This window comes from Zonotrichia leucophrys, chromosome 8 (genome assembly GCF_028769735.1).
Source record: "Zonotrichia leucophrys gambelii isolate GWCS_2022_RI chromosome 8, RI_Zleu_2.0, whole genome shotgun sequence".
Taxonomy (NCBI): Eukaryota; Metazoa; Chordata; class Aves; order Passeriformes; family Passerellidae; genus Zonotrichia; species Zonotrichia leucophrys.
Window position 1 is genome coordinate 29,133,899 of NC_088178.1, and position 20,695 is coordinate 29,154,593.

Sequence of the window (20,695 nt, forward strand, 5' to 3'; positions counted from 1 at the left end):
ATCTTTAGGAAGATTATAGTAAGTTTTGAAATAGTACAATTAGAGAATAATCAGGTTTGGATTTTAAGAGACCTTTAACATCATCAAGTCCAGCTGTTGACCCATCCCTGCTGGAACATTAAACCACATCTCCCAGATCCAGAACTCCTCAGGGATGGGGACTCCGGACCTCCCTGAGCAACCTATCCCAATGCCTGACCCCAAAAACAATGGAAAAACTTGTCTAGTATCCAACTTCAATCTCCTGTCTCAGTTTAAGGCTGTTTCCACTTGTCCTCTTGCTGTTGTGGAAAGTGTCAGGATAAATGAAACTCTCCAACACTGTTTTCTTAGTATTGGAAGGTAGACATTGCTTCAGACACAGCACTGGGATAATTCCACCAGGATGTAAAAATAAAGGGGTTTTCCCCAGTTAATTACTGCATGCAAAGGCAAATGAAGGAAAATAAGGTGGCATTTGAGGGCTTGAGGATGTGTGTGCTGGGATTTTGGGAGTGGAGATATTCCATGGTTGGGGGAGGAGCAGCTCAAGGGAAAAGGCTGAACCAGGGAAAGGGATGGATCCTGATCCAGAGGAGAGGCTGGAAGGTGATCCAGAGGAAGGGCTGGATGCTGAATGAGGGGAAAGGCTGGGTGCTGATCCAGATGCTGAGCTGGGGAAGGGCTGGGTGCTGATCCAGAGCAAAGGCTGGATACTGAATGAGGGGAAAAGCTGGGTGCTGATCCAGATGCTGAATGAGGGGAAGGGCTGGGTGCTGATCCAGAGAAAGGGAAGGCTGAATACTGAATGAGGGAAAAGACTGGATGCTGATCCTGAGGAAGGGCTGGGTGCTGATCCAGAGCAAAGACTGGATGCTGATCCAGATGCTGATCCAGATGCTGATCCAGCACAGCCTTCCCACATTGGAAGGGTGAGTGCTGATGGGTTATGGCAATAATGCCGGGCCAGCGTCTCATTAAACACGTGTGGGATTGTTCTGTGAGGGAGCTGAGCCTGCTGCCATCTGCTCCACAGAGCCAGTTCAGCAAGAGGGGTGGGGAGAATAAAGTACAGATGCTAATGTGCTGTGTAAACTGCAGGGCAAGTTCTCCTAAATATTTAGACTGTTTTCCTGAGGTTGTGTGTGGGGCTGACTTTCTCTCTGCTCTGTGAAGTTCCCTCCACTTCATTTGAGGTTGCCACTTCGCTCTGATTGTCTGGCTAAAGTTAGGGCACTTTTAAGTCAGTGAAATTAGCTTAAAGATGTTTTTTCCCCCTAGGGTGGGATTGTGCCCAGGAATTCTTGAATAGGGAGCAGATATCCTGAGTAGGGACTGGACCCAGGCAGGGGCTGAGCAGTTCATGTGTAGCCTCGGGGCTGGATTCTCAATCCTTACTCGATTTTTACTGTTGGTTTACTCATTATGTGTGTTTAGTTTGACTGAGGAATTCCTGCTCCCCCCTCTCAGCCATGCACGGTGCTTTTAATTAAAACAACAGAATATACCAGAGCGTTTTAAAGAAATGAACTAATTTAAAATCAAGCAAAATAGGTTAAAAACCAAGCCAAATAAATTCCTGCTGGCATCGTGACTCTTACATAACCATGGGCGATGTTCCCTGGCATTATTTTGCTAGTTCATAAATGGGCTACATGTGAAAAGGGTGGAAGAAGGTCAGCTTTGTGTTAGGGACAGAAAGCTCCATTCTCAGGAGCTGACAGTTGATTTCCTCCTCGTTCCTTTTGATGTCTGCACACTAAACGCTGCGTGGACAGAAAAATTCAATTCATTTAAAACATTTTGCATCAAAATGACATGCTTTAATGTATTTCCTTCTGATGTTTAAGTTATCTTTTCATCTCATGAGGGAGGGAAGAAAAAAGCCAACATGTTTGTAGTTAAAGTACCCAAGCAGAACTTTAAACAAAGGTCTCGATGAAGTCTCGATGTACAGGCAGCTTTTAAGAGTAGAAACCTTTTTTTCCCTCTCCCCTGCCCCCCTTTCTTGGCTCTCTGAGCCTTGTAAGCCAAGGAGATTTATTGCTGCCCTTCCAAATGCTTCTTCAGAATGGAGAGTTCACATTTTTGAAATTCCTCAAGTCCTCAGGAGGGAGAGGGATAAGGGCAAGTGATGATGGGGAGCACACCAAAGGACTTTCCAGGCTGGTTTTGCTGCCTGCGACTGTGCTGGGAGGGAATCAGCTGAACCTGCATCAAAAGAACTCCTGGAGCTGTGGACTCCAAGAGTTGTCAGGGAGATGAATTTGGATGAAATTGGAACTTTTTAGTGATTGCAGTTGTTAGTGCTGATAATGCAGTCCAGGGTGTTTTGGAATCCCTGTCCTTGGCCAGATGTAGCCACGTGTGTGACTCAGCACTGACAGAACTGGGCTCCATCCCCTCTGTGAACCCCCAGCTCTCCTGGAGAAATGTCTTTGCAGCCTAAATAACCTCCATTTATTGCCATTACAGCTATTGATACCGCTGATTGCTGTTAAGAGAGCAAAGGAATATTTTGGGGATATTGTACATTTTCCACTGTCCCCAAGGGGAAAGCTGCCCTTGGCAGTGGGGAATCTTGGAAAAGAAGCTCAGGTGATCAGGGAAACCTTTTAGTAAAGCTGTTGGTGTAACCCCAAATCTTTCCAGTCTTATTTTTCAGTCTGCAAGCAGACTATAGCAAGGTGTTGAGTGTATTTTCCTCTGTGTCTGTAAGCAGGGATGGCAGCAGGGCTGTCACCTGTCCCCCTGGGAGCTGAGCTTCCCACAGCAGGACACAGCTCTCACTTCTATCTTCTGATAAATCTCTTTTTTTTTTTTTCTATTAATGAGGTTGATCTGATTGTGTTCAATTTGGGTCTCACTTGTCTCTTTTCCACATATTAAATTTGTCTAAGTTTGGCTCCCAGCCTCTCATGTTTTAGTTGGAAAGAAGCATTTTTAAAAGTAGTTATATTGGGTTGAATGTTTAGCAAAAGAAGGGTCATAGTTTGCACGTGGAACTATTTTTAGCACCTTAGGTCAGTTTGGTAAATAAACAGATGTGTGGAAAAAACCCTGTTATGTCTTTGCCTTCCAAAGTCATGCAGATCCCACATGGAACGTGATTCCCTTGGGAAGCCTGGCACTGGGAGGGTCCCCAGGCCCTTCTCTGACCCCATTTCCTCACCCATCACCCCTTGGAGCTGCTTTCCTGGGGCATTTATACAGAAAAGCCTCTCACACTTCCTTTCTGCTTTTTCTTGCAGAGGATATTCAACTCCTTCGTGTACACAGAGAAAATATCAAACGGAGAGAGCGAAGTTCAGCAGGTGAGTCCAAAACCCCTTCACCTCCACTGGCAGAGCCAGCTCAGGGAATTCTTTCTGTCCCAGCCTCAGATCACTGCCAGGAACAGGATGGAAATGGGCATGGGTGCATGTGCTGATGGTGGTGTTGAGAATTCTGCAAAGCTTTTCCATTGCTCGGTGTGGGGCTGTCCCTTGGAAACAAAAGGGCCCTCTTGAAGAAGCTCCCATTAATTGTCAGCCTTTCATGTTGGAAGTGTCTCTTTTTGAATATAAAATTCAAAGTAAACCCATTGATATTATTATGATGTGGAAATATAGGACAGCTACAGCCTGGTGCATCATAGGTGTGCTTGAGGGGTGCTTGTAATTTTATGGGGTTTTACAGGAACACATTTCAACATTTAACACTGAGATACTGCATGGGCAGTTTGCATTTTAATACATGTGTATATTTTTAAAATTAATTTTGGATCAGTTTTCAAACAGATCAAGTAGATCATGTTTCCTTCTTTCAGAAATTAAAGTCCCAATTATGTTTGCGGTAAAGGTGACGGGTTTTGGTCAAAGAAATGGAACAAAGAACCAGCTTTTCTTCCCAGTCTGAGCATGGACTTGCTCAGCCTTCCTAGACCCCTCTCAAACCAGTTTTAATGTTCAGGAAAACCAGAGCTCCTCAGAGTGGGGCTTTCCCTGGGGAAGAGGGAGCTGCAGCTGCAGCCCCTTCCAGCTCCTCAGGGATTCTGCAGCCCCTGCCCGGCTCCTCAGGGATTCTGCAGCCCCTGCCCAGCTCCTCATGGATTCTGCAGCCCCTTCCAGCTCCCTCAGGGATTCTGCAGCCCCTTCCAGCTCCCTCAGGGATTCTGCAGGCCCTGCCCAGCTCCTCAAGGATTCTGCAGCTCCTGCCCGCCCTCAGGGATTCTGCAGCCCCTGCCCGGCCCCTCAGGGATTCTGCAGCCCCTTCCAGCTCCTCAGGGATTCTGCAGCCCCTGCCCAGCTCCCTCAGGGATTCTGCAGCCCCTGCCCGGCTCCCTCAGTGATTCTGCAGACCCTTCCCAGCTCCCTCAGCCTCTCCTGGATCCCCAGACCCTTCCCCAGCTTTTTGGCATGCCCAGGTTGGGTGCTTGCAAGCAGAGGGGCCATGGGAATGTAATTGTCACCTGAGTTTAACAATTTAAATCCCACCCCACGCCAGCATCCCCCAGGATGGGCCCTGTGGCTCTGTGCTGTGTAGGGCAGCATTTCCAGCAGTGTTTCTGGGTGGTCTGTGCGCCACAGAAGGGCCATGTGGGCTGGATCAGACGTATCAGATGGCTTTTGAAAGGCAAAACTGTTTTTGGGAAACCAAGAAACTGGATTAAAACTTCTTTGAAGTCCTGACTACGGATTCTCCGCTGAGGAAAAGACAGTCCTTGTTTCCCAGAGCAGATGTCTGTGTTCATCCCAAGTGGATTTAAAGAGCTGTCCAAACACTGGAGGTGGGGTGATGGATTTGGAGCTGTCAGGGGAGAAAACGGGGCTCTGCTCAAGTGTAATTACTGTGCTTAAAAGCTCTACACTGAAGTGGATGGAAGAATAATTGAGCACTTCTGGTTCATTAATAACCAGATCTTCCAGCCCTAACGAATCCCCAGCAACAGAACCTGAATTTTATAAGAGTGGGACATTGAATGGGATCATCTTGAGCAAAGGCAAACAAATGTAAGCAGATGAAATCCCCTGCCGGAGAAATCTCATTTCTGCTTTGCTCATTCATTAACAGTTTCGTAGCAACTGATATCCAAAGGCAGTTTTATGTCAGCTGGGATTTGGTTTTTTTGGCAGAGCACTGAATTGTTGTGGGGGTGGTGGGTTTTTTGTACCAAACCATGTAAATAATGACTCTCAGTTTATTGAAAAAGTGAAAGATTCCAGCTGTTGGCCTTCAGGCCTAACTGTTCAATACCTTTGGCTTTCTTTGTGCCACACAAGGAGCAGGTTTTCCTCTCAGCATTGAACTGGTTACACTTTTAATGTCTGCAGTTACAGAATTACTGTTGTTTCTGACAGGTAAAACCTTTTCTGCCTGATATAGGTTATTAAAAATGGGATGGCAATGGCCAAAACCGACTTGGATCCCTTCCCTGGGAGTTATTTCAGTATCAGAGAGCTCTCATATGAAATGAGAATGCAGTGCTGTGAGTTAGCGATGTAAATAAAGTGGGACAGGAGGAGTTTTATGAGGGGAAAATGTACATTAGCTGATTTCAAGGAAGTCAGTGTGTGTTCAGTGTCCTGCCAGACATCTGCTTTCCGTGATGTGGAGAGCAGGGATCTGGGCTCCACACAGGAGAGGGGGTGAAATGCTCTCAAACAGGAGTAGATTGACCAGCTTTGAGGAGAAAAGGCTTGAAAAGCTCAGGCCATGCTGCCATTGGGTTGGGTTTTTAGTTTGGTTGGTTTTGGACCGGGCAAAGAAGCCTTTGGGGAGGAAATAGATCTGAAATGTGCTGAAAAAAATTACATTTAGCTGTTGAGCACAGCACGTTCCCTGGCTGTGAAACGTGGTGTGTTCACACACATTAATGAATTGTGAGCCTCACAATAAAAGGCAATTATTGTGTGTTTAATGTACTTCCAGAATGATTCAGGAATTGTGACCTCTCTCTAGGTTTTGCTGTGCATCCTGCTTAACATCTTCCTTGGAATAAGTCTTGGGAGGCTTTGCCAAAGGTACTGGCCAGTAGAAAACCTCAAATGAGTGCTGGTTTCCGTGACAAAATGCACTTTGGAAAGTGGTTTCCTGCATCCTGGTTGCAATAATGAAATATATTCTCAGTGTCGTGCAGAGAAGCAGGAATGGGGGCTTTCCACAAGGGAGAATGGACTTAATGGAAGGAGGAGGGGAGGTTTAGATGGGATTTTGGGGAGAAATTCTGCCATGTGAGGGTGGGGAGGCCACAGAAGCTGTGGATCCCAGTGTGCCAGGCCAGGCTGGAGCAGCCTGGGACAGTGGAAGGTGTCCCTGCCCATGATGGGGTGGAACAGGATGATCCTTGAGGTCCCTCCCAACCCAAACCATTCCAGGATTCCGTGAATGGTTGGAATCCTTTAAAACAGAGGTGTGGGATGCAGCTGGAGATGATTCTGTGATCCTTCCCTGAGCCATGTCCCTGCTCACCTCTGGCTCTTCAGGGTTGGTACAAAACCAGTGGTTTCTTCAAGAGCCACGTAGATGAAAAATAAATAAATAACATTAAAAGTTTTCCAGATTAGGAGCCTGTGGATGCACAGTTGTGATAGAGCAGCAGGATGAATCCCTGGTAGGCGTTGGAGAGAGGGGATTTTTTCCAGATTTTTCTGGTTTACAGAGGGAATTTAAACCTCAAAATTCTAACTCAGCTCTTCCATGTGTAAGCAATCCTTTCCAAGGAGCTTGACAGTGTTAAATCCCTGTCTGTGAGTCCATCCCTGCCTGTCAACCCCACTGATGCATATTTTATATACAGGCTTGGAAACATGAAAAATACCTTGGCTTTCAAGCTGCAGCCAGAAATAAAACCTCACCTTGGAGCTCTGCTTTCCCTCAGAGCTCCCTGCAAAGGGAAGACTTCAGAGCTGTGGAGCTTTGAGGGGGAAGGAGCTTTAAAAAAAAGCTCGAGGGAACGATGCAAATGAGGGAAATGTCTCTGGGAAAATTAGAGGAGCTCAGTGATGTTGTGATGAAAGGTTGTCAGTGGAGATGGTGACAATTGAAGTGCATTACCCAGGGGTGCTGCAGTAATAGAAACAGGTGTTACAGTCCAACCTGTCTGCAAACCCAAGGGCTTTGGCTGCGTGTCAGCTGCCAGAGGAAATCCAGGGAAAACAGGGCTAATGGCTGCATTGTTCACAGAGAGCACTCTCTGCTCATTGTTTTGTTTATTAAAATCAAGGAGAAAACACAGAAATCTGAAAAATGCCCACAGCGGCTTCCCCTTGCTGCTGTTTTTGAGATGAGGCAAAAAGCGCTTTTTGTGGGATAATAATATTTATGTCAATCTCAAGGTATCCAGATTTATTTCAGTCTCCATTAAAATGGGCGAATTGGAGGATTTCTGTGGGAGCAGGAAATGTCTGTCACACTTGGTACCCACCCAGGTGTGGGACACCCCTGCCCCTTTCCTGTGCCTGATTGAGGGCAGGATTTTCCATTTTGCCTTAAAAATACTTCAGCAATTATGTAAGCATGGTTTCAGAGTTCAGCCTTCTGTCCTTTCATTATTTGTTATCTCTCTTTCTCTACTTTGGAGGTTTTGTGGGTCTGGCATCCATCAGCATCCAGCAGCTCTCCAGCTCCAGGCAGGTTAAAAAAAGCAGGCTGTGTGCTGGATAAAAACTTCAGGTTTTTATTTAGAAAGAGGAGAAGGTGATTTAAGCCTGCAGCTTTTCCTGTGACAGGCTCCAGCAGCCGAGTGCATCACCCTGCAAGGGGAATAAAGAAAGTTTGGGAGGGAAGTGAAGCCCAGCTATGGAAGAAAGGTTTGTTTTGTTAGGCTTCATCTGGGTGATGCTTCTCAGTTTGATTAATTAGAACCATTTGTTTCTAGTATTTCATTGGTGGTTTACCCTCAGTTTCTTAGCACAGTTTATTCATTTGAAGAACTTTTCAATGGAAAATTATTTTTGGATGGTCTTGTCCTCGGTGACTTTATTGGGTTTGCTGGTTTTGAAGCGGTCTGGATTGTTGGGAGCATTGTCTTGGTATCAGAGGGCAATATTTTTAGAGTTCTTTAGATTAGACCAAGTGAGATGCTGCAGCTGTGGGCAGGGATGGTGTCTGGAGCTCTGGGAGGTTTCAGATCCCTGGCTGCTGACACGCACTTGACTCCCGCCCCGACCGGGGCTGGATCCCCTTCCAGAAAAATAACGGAGTGACTTTGAGCCATTCGGAGCTTTTTCCATGGGAGACGCACTTTGGGAACAAAGCATTTGCTTTTTGTCAGCTTCTGAAGTACAGGATCTTCTGAAAAACACATTTGTCAGATCTTTAGACTCGGCACAGCAGGGTGAAATTCAAAGGCTGTGGGGTGCTTTTATCGTTCAACCTAGAAGGTGAAAACTCATCAACACCGAACCCTCAGCTTGAGCAGCATTCATTTATCAGAGAGCTGCTCTGATTCCAAACCAGAGGCCTTTTGTTCTGGGGCCCTGTGATGGTTTTATGACTGCTAATGATGCTCAGCAAACTTCAGCTCTCTCCCCTCCTCCTGATTTCAGGTAGGGAAACAAGAGGGAAATCTCAGATTCAAATATCTGGTTTGCCTTGGCATTTCATTTGAGAAGAGAACTTTGTACACACCAAATCTAAATGCTTTGATTTAGGAAACTTGGCCTGTGTTTGTTTGAGAACACAATTTGTGCTGTATGATTGCTGCACCATTCCCCCATCCATGATGGAGTGAGTTTGAAATTCTGGAATTCCTCATGCTGTCATTTAATCTGTGAAGAAAATGAGGATTTCTTTGCAAAATAGCCTGAGTTTTCTGCTACTTTGGATAAAAACAGAGAAGGCAAAACTCCAGAAGTGCCTCTTACCTTGTCCTCATCTCCTCCTACATTTCTGCCACACCAGTTTTTAATGGTGGGTTTTAAACAAATCCAGGAGAATCCACTTCTGAAGAACACATTTGAGGGGTACAGCCAGACACAAAGAAAGCTTACTGGAAAGCAGAGAAAGATCTCCCCAACAGCTTATTATCCTAACGACTGGGAACAATTTAACAGTGCTGGATGCCTAACGTGGAGGAGCCCATTAGCAGTCCTCTGGTGCCTTGGCAATAAATCATTCCACAGAACTAATTAGGTGTAATTCTGCAAGTCATTTGAGCAGGGTCCCATTAAACCTGTGCTCCTTGGAGCCCTGTCACGGTCGCCAGCATTCCCTGGAGCAGGGCAGTGCTGTTATCAGGGAGGCCTCCTGCCCCTCAGAGCCGAGTAAATCATGACAAAAGGGCCTGTTGGTGAGAGTCAGGACAGACATTTGTTAGTGCAGGGATCTGGAGAATCCAGGGCTGTTTGCCAGCACACAAGAGCAGCAGCACTGTTCAATCATCCCTGCAGGGTTTGGGGTGTGCAGGGAGCAGGGGAGAGGAGTGCCACGGATTGAGGAGATGATTTAGCTCTGGAGAAGTTTGCAGAAATGCAAAACAGGATTTCTGATTATCCAACACCTCTGTCTGTTGCTCAAGAGAAGATTCTTTCATTTGGGATGTGTCTGGCTGATTATGAAATATGTAATTGGTTGGTGTGAAAGGGATGCAGAATATGCAGAGCCAAATAAAAAAAATCCTGATCCATTTCATCAATTCCTGCCTTTGATGAAAGAGCAGGAGTGAAAGTCTCAGTAAATGTTCCTTGTGAAACCTGATGCCTCCTGGTAACTGTGTTCGCTGTCACGTTTGCTCCAGGAGCAGGCACAGATTTTCCTTTCCCCTTTTCCCGGGCAGTCATTAGTCAGGCTCGCTGGGAAGTGCCTAACGAAGGGACACAAACGAGCTCTCCTGTCACAGCACAGTCACTCCAGCAGCCTGGGACGTGTCCCAGCAGGCTCAGCCCTTCCCAGTGCCTGGAATCTGCCTGGCATGGAGAGGGCAGAGATGCCACAGGCACCACCAGCCCTCAGATCACGTCAGCTTGGCAGTATTTGCCAGCAAAAAGTCATTAATTTTACTTTTATTTTAATTTTTTGCAGAAGGATTTAAGAAGAAGGGCTGAAGTGCCCAATTTGCTATTTCCAAAGTGAACCATCCTAATTTTTTTAATGGTCTGAGAATTGCATGGGAGTGGCCACAACCTGTTTGTTTTCGCTTTCTGAAAGGAGCAAAATTGGCTCTTTCAAATCCCAGTGTCACCTCTAAACCTTGTCCTGATTTATAAGGAGTCCCTCTGACAACAAAAGGCTTCAGGAGGAATTTCACTGGTGCAAGACTTGTGTCATTATTTTCTTGCTGCTATAGTATAACATCAGTTAGAGACTTTTCAGTTTGTGGCTGAAGCTGTGGATTGTGAGAAGGCACAGTGAGCTCTGGATCGATGGGGAAACCACCCAGGCACTGCTCAGCCTCCCAGGAAAGCAGCAGGGAATGCAGCTGGAAAGCAAAAGCTGGGGTGGTTATTTTGCCCAAATCTCCATGAGAGAAATGGTGAAACACTTCTGCACAGATCCACCTGGTGAGGAGGCTGCTGAGGAACTCATGGCAATATTTGGGGTCATTTGGCTTCCTTGGATCCCGAGGATGCTCCCACCAGTGGGAGATTTGCTGTTGGCTCTTTGCTCCTGGAGCAGTAGCAGTTCTGTACAGTGAAGGCACCTCTAACACCATTATTTGGGCTTTCCTGAAGTGTCCATGTATAGAACTTCAACAAACTCACTCCTGGCCTGGTTTATTCTCCATCACATCCCTGTCAGGCCTTGGAGCAAGCACCTCACTGCCACATCCAGCTGTCAGTTCTTAGTAAAAAGGAAATTTATATAATGGAAATCACACTTCTCACTCATGCAAAACTCTGTTGAAGCACCCACTGCTGGATGGTAAATGTATTTTATTTTCTTGTATGGTCTCCTTGCCGCAGCCGATATTAATTACTTGACTTCTTGCTTGAGCCACAAAAATAAAAACGCAATGAGCAAATCAGAAAAAAATTGTCTTTAACACAGGTTCTAATTGCTTGTTAAAGAATGGGGGAGTTGATTTTAAAAAATTCCTCATGTTTTTTTTTTTTTTCAGTTGGCAAAAAAAATCCGTGAGAAGTTCAACCGCTACCTGGACGTGGTGAACCGGAACAAGCAGGTGGTGGAAGCCTCGTACACTGCCCACCTCACCTCACCCCTGACTGCCATCCAGGACTGCTGCACCATCCCCCCTTCCATGATGGAGTGAGTATGGAATCCTGGAACCCCTCCTGCTGTCTTTTCATCTGCCAAGGAAACTCAGTTTTCTTTGCAAAGTAGCCTGAGTGTTGGGAAGGATGAAAGTTTGACAAGGAAGGCTCACAGGTGCTTGGCAGAAAGATTTTTAAATGTAGAGTCTGAAGAAGGAATAGAGATGGCAGCAAGTTTTGATAGAGAAGAAAAGAATTGCTGAGCCAGCCTCACTGGATAACCAAGGAGGCAAAGGGTGTGTGAGTTAGAAGGGGTTTATATGGCTTAGAGCAAAGGATAAACCCACCCCAAACAAGAAAATGTTTTTACCAAGCAGGAAGAGAGCACAGGCAAACAAGGCAGCAAATGGTGCAAGTAAAAAAAAAGGTCTCAGAATTTTCCACTGCAAGAAAACTGAGAAACAACTTCTAGCTTAAACTGTAATGCACTGACTTTTAATGATTGGAGAACAGTGACATGAATATGGTAATTACAGTAGTTATGATAGGCTGTAGGTAAAAGTTAAGGTATAGATTGGTTCTGCTGTATTAAGATGCTCAGCAAAGAAAAGTAAATAATGCATTGGAACCAAAATTAAAGTATATAATGCATTGTAACCAAATTAAGGTATATAATGCATTGTAACCAAAATTAAAGTATATAATGCATTGTAACCAAAATTAAAGTATATAATGCATTGTAACCAAATTAAGGTATATAATGCATTGTAACCAAAATTAAAGTATAGAATGCATTGTAACCAAATTAAGGTATATAATGCATTGTAACCAAATTAAGGTATATAATGCATTGTAACCAAAATTGAAGGTATATAATGCATTGTAACCAAATTAAGGTATATAATGCATTGTAACCAAATTAAGGTATATAATGCATTGGAACCAAAATTAAAGCATATAATGCATTGTAACCTAAGCTAAAGATCTCCAGGCCTGCCTGCAGCTGGAGCTGCCAGCTGTAGGCACAGCTCTGTCACCCACCACCCTGCACTGCTGTAATGCCTTGGATACAATAAACTGCATTTTGGAGAGCATGGGAGTCCCACATCCCTCATCCAGGCTCTTACTCCTGAGTTTCCTGCTAGTTTGGGTAAAAATGAAGGTGGCAAAACTCCAAAGGTGCCTCTTATCTTGCCCTCATCTTCTTCTACATTTCAGCCACACCAGTGTTTAATGATGGGCTTTAAACAGGAGCTGGGAATCAGCTGGAAGCAGCAAAAGAAAGTTTGTTCACGGTGTTCTGTTCAAAAAGAGTCTGTCTAGATCCAAAACACTGTTTTTGCCCTGAATAACTCTCCTCAAGCTGGTCATGGGACCTTTTCCTGTCCTTTGAAGTAGCCAAAATCACGAGCTGGTCAGTCCATCACATGCTGACTGCACTGTGCTCCACTTTAATCAGGCTGACATGCTGCTGTTTGACAGCAGAGCTTGCATGAAATCGAGTCCATTGCTTGGAAACTGCATTTGTTCATGTTTAATTTGGTTTGGTTTTAAGTCCAGGAGTTTTGAGTAGGCTAAATCCAGGCAGTTGGTTGTCTTTAATAATTTCTGTTGTGCTGCATATTTGCAGAAATTTCTCTGGGTTTTCTAACTGTAAAATGGGTGATAGAAGCCCTGATTTTTCCAATTAAAGAGGAGTCATTTTCTTGAAATCCTGAACATTTTAAACATTTATGCAAACCTTGATTACAGACTGATTTTTACTGTTTATATCTCATTCTGATTTAAACCCATTTGAGAGGGAGGAAGGTAATTTGGGTCACCAGGTGACTCCAAGGGCACAGGTTTGGAATTTCTGTGCAGTTCCTGCTGGACAGGGTGCCTGTGGAAATTGCTGCCCCATCCAGGCTGTTGGCAGGGTGGACAAAAGGGTCAGGAATTCTTTGAGGATGAAAACCTTTCTGCCCTCTGCTCACAAAATCCATGCAGGAACCACCAGGCAGCAGGAACACCTTCCAAGCAAGGGCTGAGGGGAAGGAAAAATGGGATTTATCACCCCCTTGTCAGTGTGGCCTCATTTTTCTTCAAAAAGAGAAGTCTCCTTTTAGTCTGGAACTTTAGTGAATTCCTTTTCACTTTGTCCTCCAAAATTACATAGCTTGGAAGCCCTTCAGAAATTTCTTTACCCGTGGTGAACTTGCATAAGAATTCTTCCCAGTGAAAGGTTTAAAACACAAACAGCTGGCAAAGCAGAAGGGTGAATTTGCTGTTTGCACAGCTCCTCATTCAGGCTCTGCAATGGGATTCTCATCATTTAGTTGCTTGGATCAATAATTAAATAATTCCCAGAAGAGTTTATCAGCTGCAGGATGTTCTGGACCTTGGCAAGGCCTGGTTGAGGCTTATCTGGCCATTGGACACAGTGCTGTGTGTAGGAAATCATCTGCAAGACAAAAAAATATAATGTAAAAATATATTTTCTGTTTGAAACGCCCAAGTTTTAGCTCCAATGAACAAGGCTTTGTTCATTGTCCATTTTGTCTAAATGCTTGTGCCATCATTTCAGTTTTTCTCCTCTTTCTGCCTCTCCCATTTGCTGCTCTTCCTTTCATTTTCCTTCCCTGTGGCGTCACCTTTCTGGGAGATTCCCCATTTTGGTTAAATATCAGGAAAGAAGTTGATTCTCCTGGATATTGTGATCAGATTTTAAATCCTTCCATGTTTAATTTGTGGACTAACTGGGTCTGCACTTGCAGGAAGTTAAACTGGATGTGTTTCTGCTGATAACAGCTTATCCTTGGTGTTTAAAATGTTTAATGTTGGTGTTAAAGCAACGATAATGAAATTTTTTTGGTTAAAGTATTTATTAACTGCAAAGAGGTCACGTGGAAGAAGACCCAGATTTGTCTGTGAAAATCTCTTTTTTTTCCCCATGAGATCCTTTGCCTCAGATTGTGCCTTGGCCTTGTCTGAGTCCTCAGGGCTGTGGTTTTCCTTCTGGAGATTGTGAAATGTTTGTGTTGCAGCTCCTGAACTCTGTGTGTTTTCTTCTTCTGGCTGTTTCCTCATGTGGCCTCTGCATTGAGCAAACATTTGGAGCAAGAACTGTGTCAGAAGTGCATTATCTACATGGTATTTTTAGATATTTTAAAGTATTTTTAGGTATTTTTATGTATTTTTATTTTTGTGTTCTTTTTCTGGCTGTTGCCTCATGGTGGCCTCTTCATTGAGCAAACATTTGGGGCAAGAACAGTGTCAAAAGTGCATTACCTTCAATGTATTATTGGGTATTTTTAGGTAGATTTGAAGGTTTTCCCCAGAGTGTTTAAGGCTCTTTGTCACTTGGTGTTCAGCCTCTTATTGTCCAGCTTATTGATATTGAGTTGGGAATGCTGCAAGTTTGGGTTGGTCTGGGGAAAATTAACTTGGGAAGGATGAACTGTTCTGTAGGGAAAGGATTTTTAAATTGTTATTGTTCCTTTTTTTAATGGATTGCTGACTTCAGTTTGTATTTGTTGTTACCATTAAGAAAATGATCCGTGAGTTTGCTTGCATTTCTCCTGAAAATCCAAGCATTGGTTTGTCGTGTTGCTTGGGATAAGCTGTGAGATTTCCACACCTGGTGGCTATGAATAAATTATAGAAAACAGCACAAGCTGGGTTAGAAAACAAACCTGGCATTTAAATTGGTTGTTTAATGAGCAGTGAGATATGATAGAGAAAGCAATCTTTATTTTATTGCCATTACATGGTGCTGGCTCTTGCAGTGGAGAGCCCAAATGAGTGAGTTCCCATGTGATTCCAGTCTGGATTAAAATTCCCAGCCCGACTGTGCTTTTGGTGGCTGTTTTGTACCCCAAATATTCTGGTTTCACTGGTGTGAGAGCAGCAGCTGTGTCTGTGCCCCCTCCAAGGCAGGGTTGTGCAATGGAGCTACCTTGGTTTGGAAAGCGGTGAAAAGAAATAAATTGGAGCGCGCAAACCCAACTGGATGAGGCAGCACAGTTGGTGGCTATCGAGTGGTTTTGGCAAGGCCTTAATTCAACAAACATTTCCTGATAAAATTACCCTCAGCTGCTCTACCAAAGCCTCTAAATGTGCTTGGGCACAGGGAAATAATCCCACGACTAAATCCATGTGCAGGGGCTGCCAAGAGGGGTGAGCAGGGCAGGAATTGTGTTCCCCTGCTGGAATCCAAAGTGCAGGGAACTCTCAGAACGTTGGGCCTGTAAACCAAAGCTTAGAATCAAACCCAGGATTTGACCTGAGACCAAATTGAGGTGCCAGAAGCGAGAATGTGAACTTATAGTTTAAAGCAGACATGTTAAGCTAAATAAAAGAAAGTTTAGAGTTTTAGAGTTTAAGATATAGAAAAAATAAAAGTATTTGCAAAGGTAACAAGGAGTTTAGAATGCAGCACTGTAGGTTTGCTATGACATGATTGGCTAAGAAAGCTCACAGGAGTCCATAAGACCAAATGTATAAGGATTGGGTCAAAACCATAAATACCCTTGTGGGCAGTGTTTTATTGGTTAATAAACCCTTAAAAGGATTGTGACAGGAGGGCTTGTGACCCTCTGAGCCACGCAGTGAAGATGTGAGCCCAGCTCACCCTCCCTGCCTGTGCAGGAGATAAGAAAAATAAATCCCATCATCTGAAGCAGCTCAGAGGTCCCATCTCTAACTCATCCCAATTCCCCCGTTCCCCTTTGGTTTTTGCTGATCCTTTCTGCAAAGGCCGATGATCTCTGCTGGCATTTTCAGCCCTCCCTAACCAAGCTCTGGGAATGGCACAGGGAGCAGAGCTTCCCAAGCTCTGCCCACGTGGTTGGTGTGGAAATCGGTGCCTGTGTTTGTGTCCCTGGGGTCACACCTGGCACCAGCTCCATTTCCCAGGCACTGGGGGAGAGGCTGCTCCAAACAGAGTTAATCTGGATAAAGTGCTCCGGGCTCTCAGCAAACTGATGGGAGATAAGGAAAATGGATGTCAAGTGAGGTGCATCTTCTAATCCTGGAGGAAATCCCTGCTGGAAAAACAAGCCTTGTGTCCCTCACCACCACAGGCTGCTCCATAAGCCACGAGGAACGGATTTGATGCTGTCTCCAGACATCCCCTATCACGATGGAGCTGGGTGGTGATTTACCAGACAATGTTTTAATTCAAGTGTCTTTCTCTGAAGAGGATGAAAGCCTTTGTGTACAAGTTGGAGTCTCCTGGTTTTTGTGCCTGAAAGGCCTCAGCAGGTATTGAGGGAATCTTGGATCTGGAATGGGCTGATGGAGCAGCAAGAAGGGAGGGAAAGAATAAACAGAATTTATTTATTTATCACAAGTCCTGAGTACCTGCAGTGGGAACTCCTGGGATGTCTGTCAGTTCTGGGAAGTGTCTAAATAGGGATTTAGAAATGAGTTTTGTGAAGCAGATTTAGAAGCATTAGGGGGTTCTACCTCTGCAGGTCTGCATGGTCTGGCTTGGGAGTGATGACTGGAATAACTTCAGTCATAGGGATGTTAATATGCAAATGAAATTACATAAGTTTAACTCATATTTTGGATGGGATGGCAACAGGCAGAGAGGTGGTTTATATTGAATATTTGCAGCTGAAAGGAAATCAGACTCCTTCCACTCTAGGATTAAGTTGGATATGTGGGTAGTGGTTGAGTATTTGTCTCTACCCACTACACAAAATGTCTTTTTCTGGAGAAGTTGTGATCAATGCTCTCTTGTGGGAGACTTCCAGAAGGGGCTTTCTGTAGCTGCAGTTTTCCATTGAAGTTGGTTGTGTTAGTGCCCACAGAGCGCCTGCCAGTGGTTTCTAACACAGCAGTGGCTGCAGTAGGATCACCTTCCAGAAAATAGATTATTCAGATGCATTTGGGAGGAAATGCAGCTCTTCCTGCAGCTTTCCAACAAAAACCAGGTGATGCTTTTAAAGGGACATAAAAAGTCTTCCCTGAACTAACCTTGATCCGGTTTTGAGACCCATCACTCTGATGTGCTCCAGCATTTCAGGTCCTCAGCTCTGGGAGAGAAGGGAAATGCAGTTTCCATGGGATGTGAGCAGCTCCAGGAAGCTGCTCTTGCTCTTTATTTAGCTATGCTGATAAGAGCTTGGGGAATGCATTTATCCAAATTTGTGCAAGGAGCTGGAATGGAGAAATATTTGTTGGTAAAACACCCTACTTGGCAGTGGCGCATTGCAAACATGAATGGAGCTGTTTGGATAAGGGAGTTTACAAACCTCTATTTGAAAATCATTTACTCGCTGGCTGTGATACTGCCTTCAGAAGGGGTCTGGTTTTTTGCTTTTTTTTTTTTTTAACAGATGGTTAAATATTTGCTATTGCAGTTCAATTTTATCACAGCTCTTTCAGTGTTTATCTTTGCTCTCTGGAGCAGTTAAGTGGGAGATAACGGGAATCCATTCAGTTCCTTGACTTACCTGAAGAGCTGCACTTCCAGAGGAGGCCTGGGGGGGCCACAATAAATGAAATTTAACATGTATTTGCTGTTCTGACAGAGTTTCAGGCTGCAGTACAGCCCAGGGGGTTCTAGGAGATGTAGGGACTATGCACAGTCCTGGCATTTGTCCATAAAGTGCAAGCAGGTATTTAGGAAATTTCTCTCCTGTGCTCTTGCTTTTAGTTCTAATGTGGTCAAATTCCTCATGAAAAAATGGGGTTTGGAATAGAAATTCCTCATGAAAAAATGGGGTTTGGAATAGAAATTCCTCATGAAAAAATGGGGTTTGGAATAGAAATTCTTCATGAAAAAATGGGGTTTGGAATAGAAATTCCTCATGAAAAAATGGGGTTTGGAATAGAAATTCCTCATGAAAAAATGGGGTTTGGAATAGAAATTCCTCATGAAAAAATGGGGTTTGGAATAGAAATTCCTCATGAAAAAATGGGGTTTGGAATAGAAATTCCTCATGAAAAAATGGGGTTTGGAATAGAAATTCCTCATGAAAAAATGGGGTTTGGAATAGAAATTCCTCATGACAAAGTGAGGTTGGGAATAGTTTGCGTTCCTGAGTTGAATCCTCCTTCCAATTGTACATTCTCTTTACAGCTGAGAGCAGCTATACTTGGATTTTTCAAGAATGCTTGAAATAATGGGAGCAGCTTTGGTGGCTTGCCAGAAGGAATTGTGTAACTGAGCCATCAGTAGCTTTTTTTCTTTTTTTTCAGTTGAATTTATTCATAAAAACATTGTTTTCCAGCATTCTGTTTAGATGCAGTGGGAACCCTATATTTAAGTATTTATGTAAAATATGAGTTAAAATCTTGCCTTGCAATCAAGCAAACAAGGCCTAGCTGGGAATTTCAAAGGAAACCCTGAATTTTGAGTGAACTTATGTAATTTCATTTGCATATTAATGTCTGCTTGAATTTGTATGAAGGCAGAGAAAAGCAAAAAATGAGTGTTAAAACAACGCGAAGCCCCGAGCAGCTGCTCAAGCGCCGTTTTTATCCACATCTCCCTCGTTTTCCCCCCTAAACTCCAAACACACAAAAGAAGTTGATTTACACTGTAAATTCAGGCCGAGCAAAATCCAATTGGAGCTCACTGGAGCCCCGTTTTGATGTCAGATTCAAAGCTCCTGCAGATTCATTTTATCTCCTGCGCTCGCCCGGCTCCCGCTCGTAAATCCCGCGGAAGGAGAATGGAAATGAGCGCGGCCCGGTGGGAATTTCACGTGTGAAGTTCAAAGCAGTTTGCACATCAGAGGCAGCGTCAATCACGGCGGGCTCCGGGGAGGCAGCCGGGGAGCGTGGGGGCTCCGTGGGGACCCCATCAAAGTGGGAGTGGCGGCTCCGTTGGCTCCCTCGGGACGCGCCTTCCATCCCTTCTTCATTAAAGGGAATCCAGGAGCAGGACGGGGAGAAAGGGGGGTGGGAAAGCTGCCTTGGAAGTGAATCTCTGCCAATGGGTTTTGTTGGCTTTAAATCTGTTTAAAAAACCCACTCAGAGTTACAGCGCGGTCATGTCGGCGTGGGGATTTTGGTGGGGATTTTGGAGGGTTTTCTAAGTGTTGGCGTTCTGGAATATTTTGGGTGAAATCTCAAGAGGATTTTATTGGCCTTGTAGTGCTTCTGGGAAAAGTGGGAGACATTGGGGAAAATCAAGGGAGGCACTGGTGAATATCATGGGAGACACTGGTGAAAATCAAGGGAGACACTGGTGAAAATGAAGGGAGGCACTGGTGGAAATGAAGGGAGACACTGGTGAAAATGAAGGGAGACACTGGTGAAAATGAAGGGAGACACTGGTGAAAATGAAGGGAGACACTGGTGAAAATGAAGGGAGACACTGGTGAAAATCAAGGGAGACATTGGTGAAAATCAAGGGAGGCACTGGTGAAAATGAAGGGAGGCACTGGTGAAAACCAAGGGGAACGCTGGTGAAAATCAAAGGAAGCGCTGGTGAATATTGTGGGAAACACTGGTGAATATCAAGGGAAGCACTGGTAAAAATCAAGGAAGATGCTGGTAAAAATGATGGGAGATAATGGCAAGAATTTAGGGAGACACAGGTGAAAATTAAAGGAAACTCAGGTTAAAATTAATGGAGACGCAGGTAAGAATTTAGGGAGACAATGTGAAAAATTAAGGGAAATACTGCTAAAAATTAAAGGAGATAGTGGTAAGAATTTGGGGAGACACTGGTGAATATCACGGGAGACACTGGTGAAAATCAAGAGAGGCACTGGTGAAAATGAAGGGAAACACTGGTGAAAATCAAAGGAAGCGCTGGTGAATATTGTGGGAAACACTGGTGAATATCAAGGGAAGCACTGGTGAAAACCAAGAGAAACACTGGTAAAAATCAAGGGAGACACTGTTAAAAATGAAGAGAGATAATGGTAAGAATTTAGGGAGACACAGGTGAAAATTAAAGGAAACTCGGGTTAAAATTAATGGAGACACAGGTAAGAATTTAGGGAGACAATATGAAAAATTAAGGGATATACTGGTAAAAATTAATGGAGATAGTGGTAAGAATTCAGGGAGACACTGGTGAATATCATGGGAGACATTGGTGAAAATCAAGGGAGACACTGGTGAAAATCAAGGGAGGCACTGGTGAAAACCAAGGGGAACGCTGGTGAAAATCAAAGGAAGCGCTGGTGAATATTGTGGGAAACACTGGTGAATATCAAGGGAAGCACTGGTGAAAACCAAGAGAAACACTGGTAAAAATCAAGGAAGATGCTGGTAAAAATGAAGGGAGATAGTTGTAAGAATTTAAGGAGACACAGGTGAAAATTAAAGGAAACTCGGGTTAAAATTAATGGAGACGCAGGTAAGAATTTAGGGAGACAATGTGAAAAATTAAGGGAAATACTGCTAAAAATTAAAGGAGATAGTGGTAAGAATTTGGGGAGACACTGGTAAAAATGAAGGGAGATACTGGTGAATATCATGGGAGACACTGGTGAATATCATGGGAGACACTGGTGAAAATCAAGAGAAACACTGGTAAAAATCAAAGGAAGCGCTGGTGAATATTGTGGGAAACACTGGTGAATATCAAGGGAAGCACTGGTAAAAATCAAGGGAGACACTGTTAAAAATGAAGA

The 20,695-nt window shown here is 44.2% G+C and overlaps 1 protein-coding gene across 2 annotated transcripts in view; it reads left to right on the forward strand.

Annotated features, from left to right (window-relative positions):
* Window positions 1-20,695, forward strand: part of CACHD1 (cache domain containing 1) — a 94,844-nt gene that overhangs the window by 27,758 nt on the left and 46,391 nt on the right. For both annotated transcript variants that reach the window (XM_064720379.1, XM_064720380.1), the window contains exons 2-3: window positions 3,231-3,293; window positions 11,018-11,166. In XM_064720379.1, coding sequence (XP_064576449.1) covers window positions 3,231-3,293; window positions 11,018-11,166 — 212 coding nt within the window. The remainder of the gene's footprint in view (window positions 1-3,230; window positions 3,294-11,017; window positions 11,167-20,695) is intronic.